This window comes from Solanum verrucosum, unplaced genomic scaffold (assembly GCF_900185275.1).
Source record: "Solanum verrucosum unplaced genomic scaffold, falcon-dt-bn FXZP01000183.1, whole genome shotgun sequence".
Taxonomy (NCBI): Eukaryota; Viridiplantae; Streptophyta; class Magnoliopsida; order Solanales; family Solanaceae; genus Solanum; species Solanum verrucosum.
The window spans coordinates 1,971,142-1,988,316 of record NW_026020430.1 but is presented as its reverse complement, the minus strand read 5'-3'; the positions used below and the strand labels follow the sequence as shown (position 1 = coordinate 1,988,316).

At 33.7% G+C, this 17,175-nt stretch overlaps 2 protein-coding genes across 2 annotated transcripts in view; both read left to right on the top strand.

Moving 5' to 3' along the window:
- The window catches only part of LOC125807518 (histone H2B.1), a 44,946-nt gene extending 32,434 nt beyond the window's left edge, over positions 1–12,512 (top strand). Inside the window, exon 2 of the mRNA XM_049487242.1 lies at positions 12,501–12,512. The gene's annotated coding sequence lies outside the window, so the exon portion shown is untranslated. The remainder of the gene's footprint in view (positions 1–12,500) is intronic.
- LOC125807490 (vacuolar protein sorting-associated protein 41 homolog) lies at positions 6,652–16,970 on the top strand. Its single transcript, XM_049487213.1, has 19 exons — positions 6,652–7,039; positions 8,560–8,829; positions 8,941–9,120; positions 9,423–9,683; positions 10,676–10,808; positions 10,914–11,004; positions 11,941–12,043; positions 12,934–13,037; positions 13,110–13,203; positions 13,303–13,458; positions 13,543–13,605; positions 13,723–13,788; positions 14,061–14,261; positions 15,153–15,230; positions 15,334–15,453; positions 15,534–15,614; positions 15,734–15,819; positions 16,032–16,113; positions 16,220–16,970. Exons 1-19 carry the CDS (start codon positions 6,785–6,787, stop codon positions 16,667–16,669), a joined length of 2,874 nt encoding a protein of 957 aa, XP_049343170.1. The 5' UTR covers positions 6,652–6,784; the 3' UTR covers positions 16,670–16,970.
- The last annotated feature ends 205 nt before the right edge of the window (positions 16,971–17,175 follow it).

Sequence of the window (17,175 nt, the reverse complement as noted above, 5' to 3'; positions counted from 1 at the left end):
TGAAAAGATTTATAAACATATTATTGGAAAACTTTTCCCTCCATACCAAACAAAACCTAGCGCATTCAAAAAATTCGTCGACAATAATTGCCATTGATACTCATTCCTAAGTATTTATTTACTTGTCATAATTACTATAAATATGTAATTGAAAATAATATTTGTCATTCTATTTTGAAAAATTAAGAGAGAATTAATCTTTTTTTTTCCTATTTGTACTCTTTCTTTAACAAATATACAAAGATTATAAATCTGGTGAAGGAAAAAAAAAAAGTAAGAAATAATGAGAGCAATTATTTTTTTTAATAATGATTAATATTTTCTTGAAGGACACTATTGAAATTAAATGACTGTAAGACATTTTTCTCCTTACCGTCAAGTGGCTGAACACCCGTGAAAACAATACTTATTATTAAAACTTCAATCTATTTTATATTGACAAGAGGTTAAATCTCAGGAGATACACATGATTTATGAGCATTATTTTATATTGACAAGAGGTTAAATCTCAGGAGATTCACATGATTTATGAGCATTTCCAATCAATCAAAACTACAAGCCCAGTTATTAATTAACCAATGGTGAAAACTCAAAAAAAAAAAAAAAATCTCAATAAAATCTTAAAGTCGCGCAATAGTTAATTCAGAATAAAAGGAATAAAAACATTTTTCGCAAAACTTATTCATAGTAAAAGGAAACATATAATGCAACACTTTTTATACACATCAACTATGGTACTATACCATAATTTCCACACATCATTTTATTTCATCACCTAGCTATATATAATATAGAATCTATTCTATAAAAAAACAGAGAATATAAATATAACGTGAATAAGGAACTTATTAACCCTAAAAAATCAAGGGCTATAATATGTCTTATAATTCACATGAAATTAATTAACTAATACTTTGGATATAATAAAACTATATTAATTCATGAGAAGTCTTTTCTTAACGGCCATACCTCGAGAAATTTCATTACATGATATGAAGAACTTCTCCAACTCTTCATTTCCACCAACTTCAAAAAATTCGAACTGTGAAAACTTCCTCTTACTAAGCAACAATTCCCTCGGTTTTTTCGGAGCCGGGGGAGGACAGCTTCCGACTATCGGAATCTTGTTTTTCCGACAAGTTGGTGTTCGACACAAATCTTCACCAATATTATGCCTAGAAGTACTACTACTATTATTTTTGTTTAATATTAATATTTCTTCTTCATGATGTCCTTTGGGGAAAACTTGGTTTAAAATTTGAGGATCTGACATGAAGTTTAATAAGGGATTTTTTTATTTTTTTTGGTAATGGAATATTGGTAGATGAAATGAAATATGATAAAAGTAGCTAGGTTGAAAATAGATGGAGATGGAAAGAGGTTTGGGTGGGTGGGTGGGGGGTGGTGGTGGTTAGGGAGGGTTGGTTCAATTTTTTGTCCTGTTATTTTATTTCTTATCTTGTTAAAGGAAATTACGTCTTCTCGTTTCTAAATAATATTCGTTATGTAGTCTGTTTCATCAATAATGTCCATTTTCTGTTATATTCACAGCACTTTCACCTTAAAATATGACAGCCAGTATTATTATCTTTACTGAAAAAAGTTTTAAATACCTTTAAATAAGTTGAAATTAAATAAAAAAAAGTCTTTCATAAATAGTTTGATCTAATCTCTATTGTCAATATTTTCATCCAGAAATGTCCTTATTAGACCAAACTATTAAAGGATGGTATTTGTCCAAAATATTAATACAAAAATATTTTCAGACGAAACTATTAACGATTTTTTTTGGGTTCATAATCATTCCATATAGTCTAAAAACATTCTTCATCCTTTTCTATTATTTTTATCTATCCATTTGATATTAGAAATTTTCCGAATAGCGTGGCCCGTGGATAGTATTTCTTTTTCCCAACCCTTAATCCATACAATTAAAAAAAATTACGTGACTAATCTAGATCTGCATTGAGGAGTCAATTAAAAGTGGTGGAATGCTATTTACAGAAGAAAAAAAAAAGTCTTCATTTTTATAGCTTATACTTAGTTAAATTGTATTATACTATATATCTAAAAATAAACGAGTACTATACGTTTAATTTGTAACGACACAGTAGCATTAAATTATTTAACTTTTGACCATGGGAGATATACATTTGCACAACATTAAATTAGTTTGGCTGAAAGTAATACTTGACTTTTGTAAATATAGAACAGACTAGGACAAAAAACTTAACATTTGAAAAATGTAGTAACGTGATGAGTATGTCTACTATTTTGAAAAGAGTAGATAAGGTTATTCCGTTTTCTCCTGAATATATTGACGTATTCATTCTTAATTAATGGAGTAATAATTATAAAATGATTATTATTTAAAAAATAAAATCAGACGGCTGGTTTGATTAGGGTAGAATCCCGGTGCTCACTTTATATTGGTATTATAATACTTTTGAATATCCTTAATGAAGACCAAGGGTCGTTTGGTGTGAAAGATAAACATAAATAGTCTTGAGATAAATATTTAGTGGCACTTAATTTAGTGTTTGGTTGGAAAGTTTAGAATAACTTATCCCAAAATTAATAAATAGTACCAGAATAAGTTATCTCTCGCAAGTGTGGTATGATAATTCCATCATAATTTATGATGGGATAAATTTATTAAATGATAAAACTATCCTTCAAATCCTTTAGTTATGAACTTCCGTCTAAAGAGTACTATTGGTTTTAGTATTGACAACATTTTGCTGGATTTGTTTGTTACATATCACATAAGATGGGTACTCCCGATATTGTCTTGGGAATTATCAGTATATATAGTAGCGTACTGGACTCCATCTACATAAGTAGAAGCATTCAAGAATCACTTGACAGTTCTTATTTCAATTTTCCGACTCTCATCTTGTTAACTGACTTAACCGCAATACTTATCCAAAGACAGGACAAGTTGAAAGAGCTTCGGTAGTTACACTTTCTGTCTCGCGTAAGAAAGAGAGTTTAGAGTGCCATACAAAGAACCTTAGATAAGGGGATTCCTCCCAGGAAGCTTCAAAATGGAGATATTTTTACATGGTAAGGCAACTCTTCTTTCTGTTCTTAAATTTTTTTAGGGGTTAAATCCTTTTCTTTTTATTTTTTTTCTGGTTTTTGTTTTCCAAAACTGAAACTGAGTTTTTTCGGGGTTAAATCCTATCATACATAAAAATAATTAAGCTAAATAAGATGAATGTTGTGTTTTAAAAAATAAATAACTAAAACTCTATAAAATAATAATAATAATATATATATATATATACATATACAAAAAACTAAATTAGAGGGTATTTTTGTAATCAAACCATTTGTTTATAGAAAGGATGTAATGGCTATTATTTTTAGTAGAGCAAACCAAACAATCAATAAGAAATAAGGTTAGGATAACTAATTCCAACATAAATAATCTCAGCATAACTAATTCCACCATAACTTGTATTCAAACCAAACGACCATTAGGGTAGTGATACTTGTATGCTCAGAACTTATTTTTCAGCCTTGATTTGAATCTCTATAGAACAACTCTTTTAAAAAAAATTACTATACAAAATTTGTTAACAAAAGATAACTTTTGAATAATTGATCAACAACTAGTCTCCATAAGTATTTTTTTTTTCTTTTTTTGAAAAATATTTTATAAAAATTGAAAAAATTGGCCTATAAATCTACATCGCAATAATTGTTTTCCAAAATTAAGCCGTATACTTGCAAAAATTTTAAATTTTTTAGAAAGACAGGCAGTAGTTTTAGCAGGAAAATAAATAGGTGTCTCCCTTATCTTACGGGCACCGTGGCTTTCTTATCTCTTCCTTCACCATGTCTCTTTCTTGCAACTTGTCTTTATTACAAGAAAAAATAAACAATTAAATACATTACAATCTGCATGGCATTGGATACCATTTGGGAATTTGGAATTGTACATCAAATCCCACTGCATATTGATGTTGATATATACCATTCACATGAATTTTTCACTTCTTTCTTATCCTTATTACATGCTTCCATATTTAGTAATACTCATCTCCTTAAATTTTACTAGTCTAAAATTATTCGATATCGAATACTTAAGGTCCGTACAAGTTAACTTGAATGAGAGAACTTTTAATCTAGCTCAAGAGTTCAAATTAGTGTTATTCAATATGTTAAGTACTTTTAACCTAACTAGAAGATATGTTATTCAATATCTTCTGAATTTATAACCAATGATAAGTGTTTGTTCATATTTTAGATACATACGTCTTTATGTTGTAAAATAATTGTTGTTACAAAAACAGGCTAATACCAATATAATAAATCATTTAATCATCGAAATCGAATCGAGCGATAAAAGATAACACAAATATTTGGAACTTCTCCAAATCTATAAGATTGAGTGGAAGTGTTTTTCTATTTACATTCCTTCATTCTTTATATAGAAGTATAGAACAAAGTTCAATTTCATTCATCAACTAACCCAAAGGTCATATGATTTAAACCTCATTCACACCAAACATCCAACACAATCCCCCTATAACATTCTTCTTATTTTTTTCTGTGGTTGAAGGAATGTCTGTTGAGACCGACAAGAGCTAATAATTTGGCAATTCGTACGTCAATTTTCATGTGTTGTTCTATTATCCAACAAATCACTATCCAAATAATTGCACAAATTATATATTATTATTTATTAATTCAATCCCATATATACATTATAAAAAGACGATGATCCTCGTAATATCCTTAAACTAAGCTAATTAATAATTGTATGGTACTCACAATTCTATATTTTTATAATTACCTAATTGTACTAAGTCCAAATTAATAAATAAATTACATTATTGCATTAGTTCCAAGGGAGATAATGAAAGATTTTAGTACTAGCTAAAGAATAATATATAGTTGACAAAAGGGGGAATATTTTGTGTAATATATATGTAGGAAAAATACAATACTCAAAGCATTGGAAACCCCTAGTTGTGGGCCAAGTGTAGATGCACATATCACAACCCAACATGTAATAGAATCCAATGGTTTCCGTTTATGAATGGTAAGAGCCCGACATATTTTTCAACTATTTCATCAGCATAGTTCTTTCACCTAATAATTAATCCAAGCTTTTTCAATAGAAGATAAACTTTTTTATTATTCTTGAATTGTGGTTGGTAGATTGATATTTTTTTTATGGTCTCTAGACACTTATGAGTCATTCATAACATTGACTGAAAATCTTATGAGAAAATATTAGAGTAGGATCTAAAATTTTATAAGTTATTACAAATGTAAAATAACAAAGTAAATCTTTTTTTGTAGGATTTAGAAATATATGAGTAAATATTAGATTCAACTTTAATGTTTTACGAAAGGGTAAATGATTATACTTGTACAACTTGGGTGATAAACAAGAATGACCTTGGAGGTGGGTGGTCTTGAACTTTTGACATCAACTACCTCGTAGGCAAAACTTCATATTTAACATGCGTTCTCTTTAACTTGGGTTTCAACAAGAATATATGTCCTCCAACTTTGAATATACACAAATAAACACTTAAACTTATATAAAGTTGAACATGTAATCAACCTACACCTCCTACACAGTAATTCTTGTGAGATACAAAACTGATTTGTATTATGTCATGGATGTGCGTCTCTTTTGTTCAACTTTATATAAATTTACGCATTATTCTAAAGTTTTTCTATTGAAAACCACTAATTTCTAAGATTATTAGCTGTAATTTCCTGAAAGGCCTTTGACCAAATAGAATTGGACCTTGATTTGATGGCAATCTAATCCAGCCCATTTAAGCTATCACTTGGACAATCTTGACCAAAAAGACTTGGGCCGGGTATTTTGATGGCAGTCTAGTCCAGCCCATTTAAGCTATCACTTGGACAATCTTGACCAAAAAGACTTGGGCCGCGTACTAGTACTTTTTTTTTGCCTTTTTGTGTGTGTGTTTGATTTATATACTTTGGAAGAACTAGGCTAGATGTTTGAATAAATTTCACATAATTTTTAATTGGACACGTAATCCCTTTTACCCAAATGAGGTCATTTTCGAAGGAATTTAGAAGCTCAGTTGGTTGGCGAACTAAGCTGAACTTTTATCTTATTGATGAGGGTTTGATTTCTTATCATATAATTTCTTTCTTCATTTCATTACCCCGTATTTTATTATCAGAATGTTCTAATGGATCAAAAAAACCCTCAAGTAACCCTTCGGGATGGCTTAGTGATTTGGGCATGAGACTTCTATGTTGGAGGTTTTAAGTTCGAAATTCCTTACCAACAAAAGTAAGAGATGTGTCTTCTGAGTCGAGTACCCTCAAGTATCATATGATTGTGGCATTTTTTTTTCCTTCCAAAATTGAGAAGATGACTCAATTAGTATTCTATTTATCTTCTCAAAGTTACATAAACCTCATATTAACTCATTCTGCATTAGCAAAAGTTGATTATCTTAACTGATACGACCACTCTAATTGACAAAAAGAAAAAGACATTTGCCAACAAACAAGAAACTTCCTAAATCCCATTATCTAAAATTGATTAGAAGGATTAAGCACAAACAAGGGGACAGGTGGTAATCATACTTCGTCAGCTTCCCTTTTGTTTTTTTGCAAATAAATTATTAATCGTTAAATAATTAATCAACTGTTTAACTGGCACCAAAAAAAAAGTTTCTTCTTCTTTTCAAAGAAGCTCAATTTCCATTTTCCACACAGATCTTAAATAATCTCTCTCTCAATCATTCTTCTACGGCGGTGAATAGTGCTCAGCATGTCTCCAAAGCCATCGGAAAATGGAATCGACGGCGACGATGAGAGGGACGAAGAAGAAGAAGAAGATTCTGAAGAAGAGGAGGAGGAGGAAGAAGAAGAGGATGAGCCGAGGTTGAAGTATCAGAGAATGGGTGCAAGTGTGCCTTCGCTTTTGTCTGCTGATGCTGCTACTTGTATTGCCGTCGCTGAACGAATGATCGCCCTTGGAACACACGGTGGAGCTGTTCACATTCTCGATTTCCTCGGTAATCAGGTGATTAGTTCTTCTCCTGAATTGAATTTGAGTTCTACTCGGACTTTAATTTGTTCACGAGACACAGCTGAAACTTCTCAATTTATTTCAATTGTTTATGAAGCATTGGGTATGTTGTTGTTGTTGTTTATGAAGCATTGATCAGTCGTCATATACAAAATCACCTTTCCCCTCATTCTAGTCTCTGTAATATTTAAGTTCTAGTGAGTTTTTGTTTTACTTTATTTTCATTCAGTCTATTTGTGATTTGATAGTTGTAGCATGTTTCTATTAGACAATTTTGAGGTATTAAGGCACTGCTTAAATTCACCTCGATCTATCTTTTATGCTCTGAAGCTCAGGGTAGGGATTCCATTGGGAAGTATATTTGAAGGATACACTAGGAGGCCTAGAGAATGATAGGAACTTCTTTGATGGTTGACTTTTCCAAAACACATTTTAGAGTGTGTACCGCATAAAAGTTAACAGCTAAAATATTTTATTATCCAGAATATAAGTTATTGGTCGAGCCAAAAGTCATATTTAGAAAGCAAATTTTATGATGTTTCCAGTGAAAAAGTACTGCCGTAGCCTAATGTTACTCTGGCGACTTTGTTGCCACTAGAAGGTTTCAGCTGGCTGCCTCATTGTGTTTATTGTCAGTTGAAGATTATCATTTCTTTTGTTTGCTTTGAGAGAAGTAACAAAATCTGCTTTCTCCTAAAATGTTGTTGCGTTCAAAGTAATTCTGTTCTTCCCTGATCATGTATTATACATGATCGTTCTCCTCTACATATGGTTAGACACTATCAAATAGAACAAATTCTCGCTATCAAAAAGTTCTTGTCTAGTTAAGTTACATTTTAGTAGCAGATTTACTTGGAGAGCTGAGGACTGTCACAGGGAGGCCTTAAGGAACCTGTTATGAGGTGTGGTAGTTGTCGTTGTTTTACGGACAAATTTTGTTCTTGATTCCCTGTTTGCAAATGCTTAAATCATTTCAGTGATCGTCGAAAGGAAAAAGCAGTGCTGACAGAGTCTTTAGAAAGAAGTGATTGGCGTAAGGTTGTCACCAGTACAGAAACTATCTACGTCTCTACCAATATTGTACAGGCTTCTAGACCATATGTTAAGATAGAACAAGGAATAAAAACTTATTTTGCAACTCTTTGTTTAACATCATACAGTATGGGTTTCATATATAGAAGGTTTTGAGCTACTTGAAAAAGAAAAGCTTCCTATTTCTTATACTATGTCATCAACAATAACATGTATCACTAAGATTATTCTGTTAAATATGTTAATGATTTTTCTGACTTTCAAAGAAATCTTTTCTCTCAGCCTAGCGTGATATTTAATCTTAAAACAAATAGGTAATACAGCTTCTAAAAGTATCATCTTGTAGGTTTATTCAGAAGATATCTAAGAATATTCCTTATTTATCTATGTATAACATGAGCATCCTTTTCTTTGATTTAAATTTCCGAAATCAAGAATTCACTTGTTTTTGTTTGTATGTTTTGCAACTTTAATTACTACAGGTTAAGGAGTTTGCTGCTCACACTGCTGCTGTCAATGACCTTTGCTTTGACACAGACGGAGAATATGTTGGTAGCTGCTCTGATGATGGCTCTGTTGTAATAAATAGTCTTTTTACTGATGAGAGGATGAAATTTGAGTATCACCGACCAATGAAGGCCATTGCTCTAGACCCAGACTATGCAAGAACATCTTCGAGAAGATTTGTTACTGGTGGTTTGGCAGGTCAATTGTATTTAAATGTTAAGAAGTGGCTAGGCTATCGTGACCAGGTTTGTTGTATACTTTTTTGTGGTAATAATTTACCTGCACTTTCTATATTGAAAAAATTGACAATACCTGGGGAGTCTTCTGATCATTCCTAGTGTACTTCTATTTGGCAGGTTTTGCACTCTGGTGAAGGTCCAATTCATGCTGTGAAGTGGAGAACTAGCCTCGTCGCCTGGGCGAATGATACAGGAGTTAAAGTCTATGATGCTTCCAATGATCAGCGTATAACATTCATTGAAAGACCTCGTGGGATTCCACGCCCTGAACTGCTGCTCCCACATATTGTTTGGCAGGTTGGCGTTATAACTCTCATGCAGCTTATGATCACCAACCATATTTATGGATTGTACTCATATTTGAGTTATACATATTTCTTACTTAGAAGAGGTCAAGATATGGGAAAATGCAATTTAGTGCTGCTACTTTGTGCAGGCTTTTCCTATAAATTTTGAAAGAAGAATAAGATTATAGTGGTACTCTTAATCTTTCTTTTTTGAATAATAAAGAACGTTAGCTGTACTCTTTTGGATCTCAGTTATCATGCGTCTTACTTTTGATTACTCTGGCTATTCTCTTGTTTTACAATGACATTCAGGATGACAGTCTTTTGGTCATTGGTTGGGGAACATCCGTGAAAATCGCATTGATAAGAACGACTCAAAGCAAAGGCGTGAATGGGACGTACAAGCATATGTCTATGTCTAGTCTGAATCAGGTGGATATAGTGGCATCTTTTCAAACCAGCTATTTCATTTCAGGAATTGCTCCCTTTGGTGATTCTTTGGTTATTCTAGCTTATATTCCGGGTGAAGAAGATGGAGAGAAAGACTTCAGCAGCACTATTCCCTCCAGGCAGGTAATTGTTTCATATTCTGCTTTTTGACCCTGAACTTGACTTCCAGATCAAATCGCATTGTACTTGGCCCTTTTCCTGTATGAACAATCTTATTGCTTGCTCTACTTAATGTTTGGGAAATGCTCTCATATGCTCAACATGTATATGTAATTGAGATAGTGATGAAAGCGCGTACCTGTAATTTCCTTCATTGAATTTTTCAACTGCAAGTACTGTTGTTGACTAGGCTAAAGGCTTGAGGAACAGAATGTGATAAGCAATTCATAATTTTCTTTGGCATCTTTTGTTATGGTTAGATTCAGGATTCACAAATTGAGCATTTTGGAATTCATTTCTCAATTCGAAAACTTTAACTCCAACCTTATTTTCATAAGAAGACATTTTTAGCAATTTAACTCTTTAACTTTCAAAACCAAAAAATAAAAGTGAAAAGAGGCTGGATTAAGTTGATAGGGGTCAAGGTGGGTGAAGTTTTCTGGTGGAAGGGTTGGACTGAGAGCATCTGCATTGAAGAGGGGTCTCCTTAGTGAGAAGGATAATCTAGTCCACATGCAGCTCAGTTTGGTAACAATTCTTGCTTCTCAAAACGAAAATGGGTTATGTATATACTTTTTGCTTACTTGGATGAAAAACTTTCTGGGTTTCACTTCAATGCATAGATTGGTAGGACTTTCGAGTATCTTAGAAGTTGAGGAGGGCTAATGTGTCAAAATGTAATAATAAAAAAATAGAGGAAAGTGCATTCAACTACCCGAACCTTGTAAACCTTAGCCATCTTAATAGTCATGTCTGCAGTGTTCTAACACATGAAACCATATGTGAATGAATGAACTATATGACATTCTGTTCCTTCACTTGTATATGCGTTATTCTTGAAGAGTTGAGGGAATTTTGCTGAACTTCAAGTCTTGCACACTAGATGCTACGAACATCCCTATTTCTTGATCAAGTTTCTATAGTAATAGTTGCTGGACTTTTTGAATATCTAACAGGGAAATGCCCAAAGACCAGAAGTGCGAGTTGTGACATGGAATAATGATGAGCTCGCGACGGACGCTCTTCCTGTACACGGCTTTGAGCATTACAAGGCCAAAGACTATTCGTTGGCTCATGCTCCATTCTCTGGTACTGTTTGCTTGACTGTAGCTATTCCTCAATTTCCTCTTCTTTTCACATGGGCTTGCAATGAGAGTTTTTATGGGATAAGGTAACATGTCCAAATGATTATAGGTAGTAGCTATGCAGGAGGTCAGTGGGCTGCTGGTGATGAACCCTTATACTATATTGTGTCCCCCAAGGATGTGGTTATTGCAAAACCACGGTGCGTAAGCTCTTTTTGTGTTGTTTTGAAATTTTTGTAACATACATTATTATTATGTTTTATTTTCATTAAGATAAAGTGGTATTTTCTTAGGGGAATTTTACCCGTTGCATATCCTTCATTTTCTTGAATAAAATAGATTATTTATTAGTAATAAAGTATATGTACAAAGTATGAAAAAGGGGGGACAACATTTCCTCAGTCAACATAACATGCAATGATTTGTAAAAGGAACTTCTGACCATCTGTACGCACCTATAGTTTTCAACGTCCACTAAATGAAGACTTCCCTAGCTAAGTCAGATATATCCTTAAGAGCCCTGTTTTGCCTTAACAGAAAATTATTCTTAACTATCCGGACTGCGTAACTTGCATTACTTTCAGTTCTTGTATCCAATTATTCTTATAAAGTGCATACTTTAATTAAGTCAATTATAAGTTGAGTTGCACTCTTCACAAAAGATAGTCATTTTGTTATAGAACAATCTAATTTCTCTTATCCCAGACTTCCACTTTGGCATGAATAATTAACTCCCTGCTCAATTATGTAGTTCCTCCAAAAAATATGATACCCTTCCCAAAGAAAGTCACCAATAGAACAATCCTACAGGAAAATAGATTCTTTTCTAAGGTCAATTGCAGATGTAAGGTTCTTAGTTTGATTAATTTGCATCCAAGCTCCAGATCCTTGCTACGGCAATTTATTCAGGGATTCTAATTTGAACAAAAGCTGAGAATGAAATCATGTTTATTACTTACTTTGAATGTGCTACTAGAAATTTTTTATTTTGTACCTGTTTCTGTAGATGGATGTCAAATCTGTAACAACTCTTCTATTCAAAAAAATGGAAACCCCTCCCCCTTCCAGATATAGGTGTGCAGGTTGGCAAATGTTGTCATTTTTACATGTGCTTATATTCTGAGATTGGTTGTTAGGGATGCAGAGGATCACATTAATTGGCTTCTCCAGCATGGATGGCATGAGAAAGCTTTAGAAGCGGTTGAAGCCAATCAGGGTCAGAGTGAACTACTTGATGAGGTATTCAATGTGAATTTGGTTTCTAATCCTCAATGGTCTAATGTAAATATAAGTTCAACTGAATGTAAGGTTAATTTCCTGCTATAATGCTCTATATAGCTCCTAACTGCTTCTTCACTTGTATGTATGCATAAAAGGATTGGGATGCTTCAAGGGAAGGATTCTTTTTTTTTGCTTGCAGGCTTTTTTATAAGATGGTTAACTTGATTCAGAAAATAGCAGTCTACATGTGTGCACTTAATCTAGTCGAGTATTGATCGCAATGGGTTGGGATTCCCAACTCTCCAATATCTTCTCCTATTAATTCAGTATTAGAAAGATTAAGAAAAGCATTTTTGGTGATCATAATTTGATATCAAAGGGAAGAATTGTTCAGTGGTTATACCCAATTAAAACTATGTACACTTTAGAAATTATTAACTACCCATAACTCTTAACAGAGTGGTTGATTGGGCAGTCATTGGGTTTGCACTGAATTTCACCACTGGGGTATTTAATGGAGATTAATCATGCTTGAGGAGGATTCATTTAGGAAGTTGCTCAATTTTGGCACGAAAAGAAAGGAAGTGGTTCATTCCAAAAAATAGAAAGCTTTTTTTACAAGGTACAATTAGAAATTTCTCTTTATTTGATTTGTTACAAAATCGACCATAGATCAATTCCGTTTTGTTTGGGGGTATTGACTACACTATGAGCCTCATGTTACACTTTCCAAGTGACATATCAGGTCCAGATCATCCCAATTGGATTGACTGGTCGTCATTTTCAATATCTATATATATTTGTTATGTCAAGAAAATTTTTGATCTTCCCATTTCCATTTTGGATGTGATCAAAATTTTGCATAAGGAATTACTGATCTCATTGTGGTTTGTTTCTCTCTCAATCAGGTTGGTTCAAGATACCTTGATCATTTGATTGTTGAAAGAAAATATGCTGAAGCGGCATCTTTGTGTCCAAAGTTGTTGCGAGGATCAGCTTCTGCATGGGAAAGGTATAGAATGTAGTTAAAATCACAATCTTTAGGAAGTATACTTTTAGTAATTTTATTTGGATATTGTACTAGATGGGTTTTCCACTTTGCACATCTCCGGCAGCTTCCAGTTTTGGTTCCATATATACCAACTGAAAACCCAAGATTACGTGATACGGCTTATGAGGTCTGTATATTACTGTGATGGCTGTTCTTTCACTTCTTGGTATGACTTCTCTTTTGCAGCTAAAGAAACTCAACTGGTAAAGTATCTGTTGTGGTTTAGGTAGCTCTTGTTGCTTTGGCGACAAATCCATCTTTCCACAAGGATCTATTATCAACGGTCAAATCTTGGCCACCTCGCATTTATTCTACAACGCCTGTTTTCTCAGCTATTGAACCTCAGATTAATACCTCATCTATGACTGATCCACTCAAAGAGGTAAGTGTGTAGTGGTTCCTGTCTATGATTTATATGCAAAATGTTTTTTTAATATCCACTCAATGTGCTAGTTATACCGTGTAGGCGCTAGCTGAGTTATATGTAATTGATGGACAACACGATAAAGCTTTTGCTCTTTATGCTGATGTAAGTTCCACTTCCACTTATAACAATCATCATGATGTACTAAAGTGCATCACTCTAAAGCGGGGCGTGGTTCTGTGTTTTAACTTTGATTTTGTTTTTATTCCATGATGTTTTCAGCTTATGAAACCGGATCTATTTGACTTCATCGAAAAGCATAATTTGCATGATGCTGTTCGTGAAAAGGTAAGGTTTTATGCTGGACTGGCTGAAGCTATTAACACAATTCATGCTTTGAGAGTGATGGAATTCAGCTCAACTCGAATTTATTTGGAGTGCAAAGTCTAATTCTTTTTCCGTTGTTATTAACAATCTTCTTCAGAAGTAGGACAGTTACCATTTCACTATTTTGTAGAAAAAATAAGCCCCCTTTTTTTTGGTATATATGGTTTCATTTGGTAAATTCAGCTCTAATTCCTCAACTTATCAGTCTTAATTCCCTTGACATGGATTGATAGGTACTCCAACTAATGATGATCGACTGCAAGCGTGCGGTACTGTTATTAATCCAGCAGCGTGACTTAATACCGCCATCTGAAGTGGTAGCACAGCTTATTGCTGCCAGGGATAAGTGTGATTACCGATACTTTTTGCATCTCTATCTTCATTCACTATTTGAAGTGAATCTCCATGCTGGAAAGGATTACCATGACATGCAGGTTTGTATAAATTGTTTTTAGAAGTGTTGACTCGAAACCTGAATAGGTCTTGAGGTAAAATTGTCTAATTTGATGAGATGTCTTCTTCCACAAGCGAGAATATATCTTTTCTTGTTCTAGTTGGTACTGTTTTCTGCTTTAATATTACCGATGGTGTCTTTGTAATAAATTTTAGGTGGGCATATTCGATAAATACTACTTGACATATTTGTTCTCTTAAATTTTAATACTATAGTTTAGAATAACTTTACAAAACATTATCCAGGAACCTCACCATTGGCAAATTTTAAATTGTTTAATCATCCCAGATATGGTAATTTATCTATCTGGATTGATTCAATCAATAAAAATGTAACTGCTAGTTTTGATATCATTCTTCCAGGTGGCTTCTTTACCAATATTTGTACAAGCCTTAAGTAGCTCAAACAGAAGCTATGTTATGTTTACCTACTCACATTAATAGTTTAATAATGAAAACAATTATCTACCAGTTTTCTATATTTTATGTCTGGTTTTGCATCCTCATCCCATACCACAAAAGATAAGATCCAACCACATTTTACGTTAAGGTTCCAACAGTTTGATTTTCTGATCTTTTGGTTGACTAAAGTATTTGTAAGACTGTAACCAATGAGGCTAAAAACAAATTAGCTGTCCTATATGAGCTTGTAAGAGAGAGAACATTTAACTGTAAATTCCAAGAAAATATGATGCTGGGAAAGACAACACGAGTTCTTTACTATGTCTTTCCTTGTTTTTAATTCACGTATTCTCTAATTTATATGCATCTAATCTTGGTGTGGAAGCTCCAACCGTTTTTTAAAGTTGAAATCCCTTTATGGTCTTTCCTATATTGTCTATTATTTGATAGTTTTTGTATGACTCCCATAGGTTGAGCTGTATGCTGACTATGATCCTAAGATGCTGCTTACCTTTCTTAGAAGCAGCCAGCACTATACATTGGAGAAGGTTTGTGAAAATGAATGGCTGACAATCTCAACCTGTGCTTGGTTGATCTTTCTTATTTTATTTATACACACATTCACACCTTGATACAGAAAAAAATTGTCAGGCTTATGAAATCTGTGTGAAGAAAGATCTACTGAAAGAGCAAGTTTTCATCCTTGGAAGAATGGGGAACGCGAAGCAAGCGCTTGCTGTTATCATTAATAGGTTAGGAGATATAGAAGAGGTACGTGAACCTAATTTTATGATTTTCATCTTGCTTTCAAATTTGGTGATGAGACAAGCCCCATAACTAAATACATGCAGGCCATAGAATTTGTAAGCATTCAACAAGATGATGAACTCTGGGAAGAACTGATAAAGCAAAGTTTTCATAAGCCTGAAATGGTAAAGTTCATCACTTCCCTTTTCTCCCGTTAGCTTTCCAAAGCGAGATAAAAACAGACTCTTCTCTTTTATGTTTTGGATTAGGTTTTCTTTTCTATGCTTCACCTTATTTTTTTCAGGTTGGTGTATTGTTAGAGCACACTGTAGGGAATCTTGATCCCCTTTACATTGTCAATATGTTGCCCAATGATCTGGAGATACCTCGGTAAGTTAGTCGGGAAATCATGCTCTTCTGTTCTAATCTGCAAATTGGCAGTTGCTTACTATAAAATTGCATGCAATATATCTTTGTAGTTGTATGACAAAATGAGTTGCACAGGGCTAGGATATTCTGTAATTCCGAATGCTATTTGTTGAACTGGATTGCATTTATAACTAAATACCTGAATGTAATTGCAACATTGCTCGCATTTGCAGTCTGAGGGATCGTCTGGTCAAGATTGTGACAGACTACAGGACAGAGACCTCTCTTAGACATGGGTGCAATGATATACTTAAGGTACATTATCTTATTTACATACATTCGGTGGTAGCTTATGGAAGATTTTCATTATCTTTGAAGTTGTACAGGGGGAGTCTTTTGACAATTTGGGGTTTACTTCCAGGCTGATTGCATGAATTTGTTGGTTAAATATTACAAAGAAGCCAAGCGTGGTGTTTGCTTGAGTGATGAAGTAGATGATGCATCTTCCCGACGAGGTGAGAAGAGTGTTTCACATCTGGGAGAGAGAACAATGAGCATGAAATCTGTGGAGGTCAAATCTAAAACCAGGGGAGGTGGAAGATGTTGCATATGCTTTGATCCATTTTCTATACTGAATGTATCAATCATTGCATTCTTTTGTTGTCATGCCTATCATACAACATGTCTTATGGAGTCCTCCATTTCCATTGGTGGCAATAAAGAGGCAAGAGTCGCTGCCCAGAGGACTGCCTCATATGATGAATATGCTAATGGTGTTAACGATGACTATGAGGATGAGGAAGAGGAAGAGGATGGCACTTCAGGTGCTCTGCGGATGCGTTGTATTTTGTGTACCACAGCTGCAGGTTAATATCTGTTAATTTTGTTTCTGTAACATAGTTGTGCGTGGTGTGTGCATATATGATGAGCTTGTGCGATTTAGACACTAGCAGCTTCTTGTTTTGTGGGCTGTAAGGCTTAGTCATTTGTAACATATGTATTGTTGAGTTCTTTTCCCTGCTTAATTTTTTAAAAATAGTAGGGTGTGGGAACAAATGTGGTTTTCCCGATTTTCTCTACTAGTGTTTATTGTTAGTGTGGAAAATGACTGGTGCACTACGTATTACTGCTTTCCCAATAAATGTTCCTTTCTCTTTTTGTGGACTTTTTGACATTTATTGTGCTATAAGTTAGTGAAGGAAGCTTTGCTCATAGGAAGCATTTGAAAGTGTCATCACTAAGATGATTGACAGTAAGAAGTCGAGTCAATAGAGACTTACAAAAACTGATGCAAGTGCTAATAAATGAAGGCATGCATCATGAACATCCAGTCTCAAATATAGTCTTTACTACGGAGGCTAATTAGGTAGGTCACAT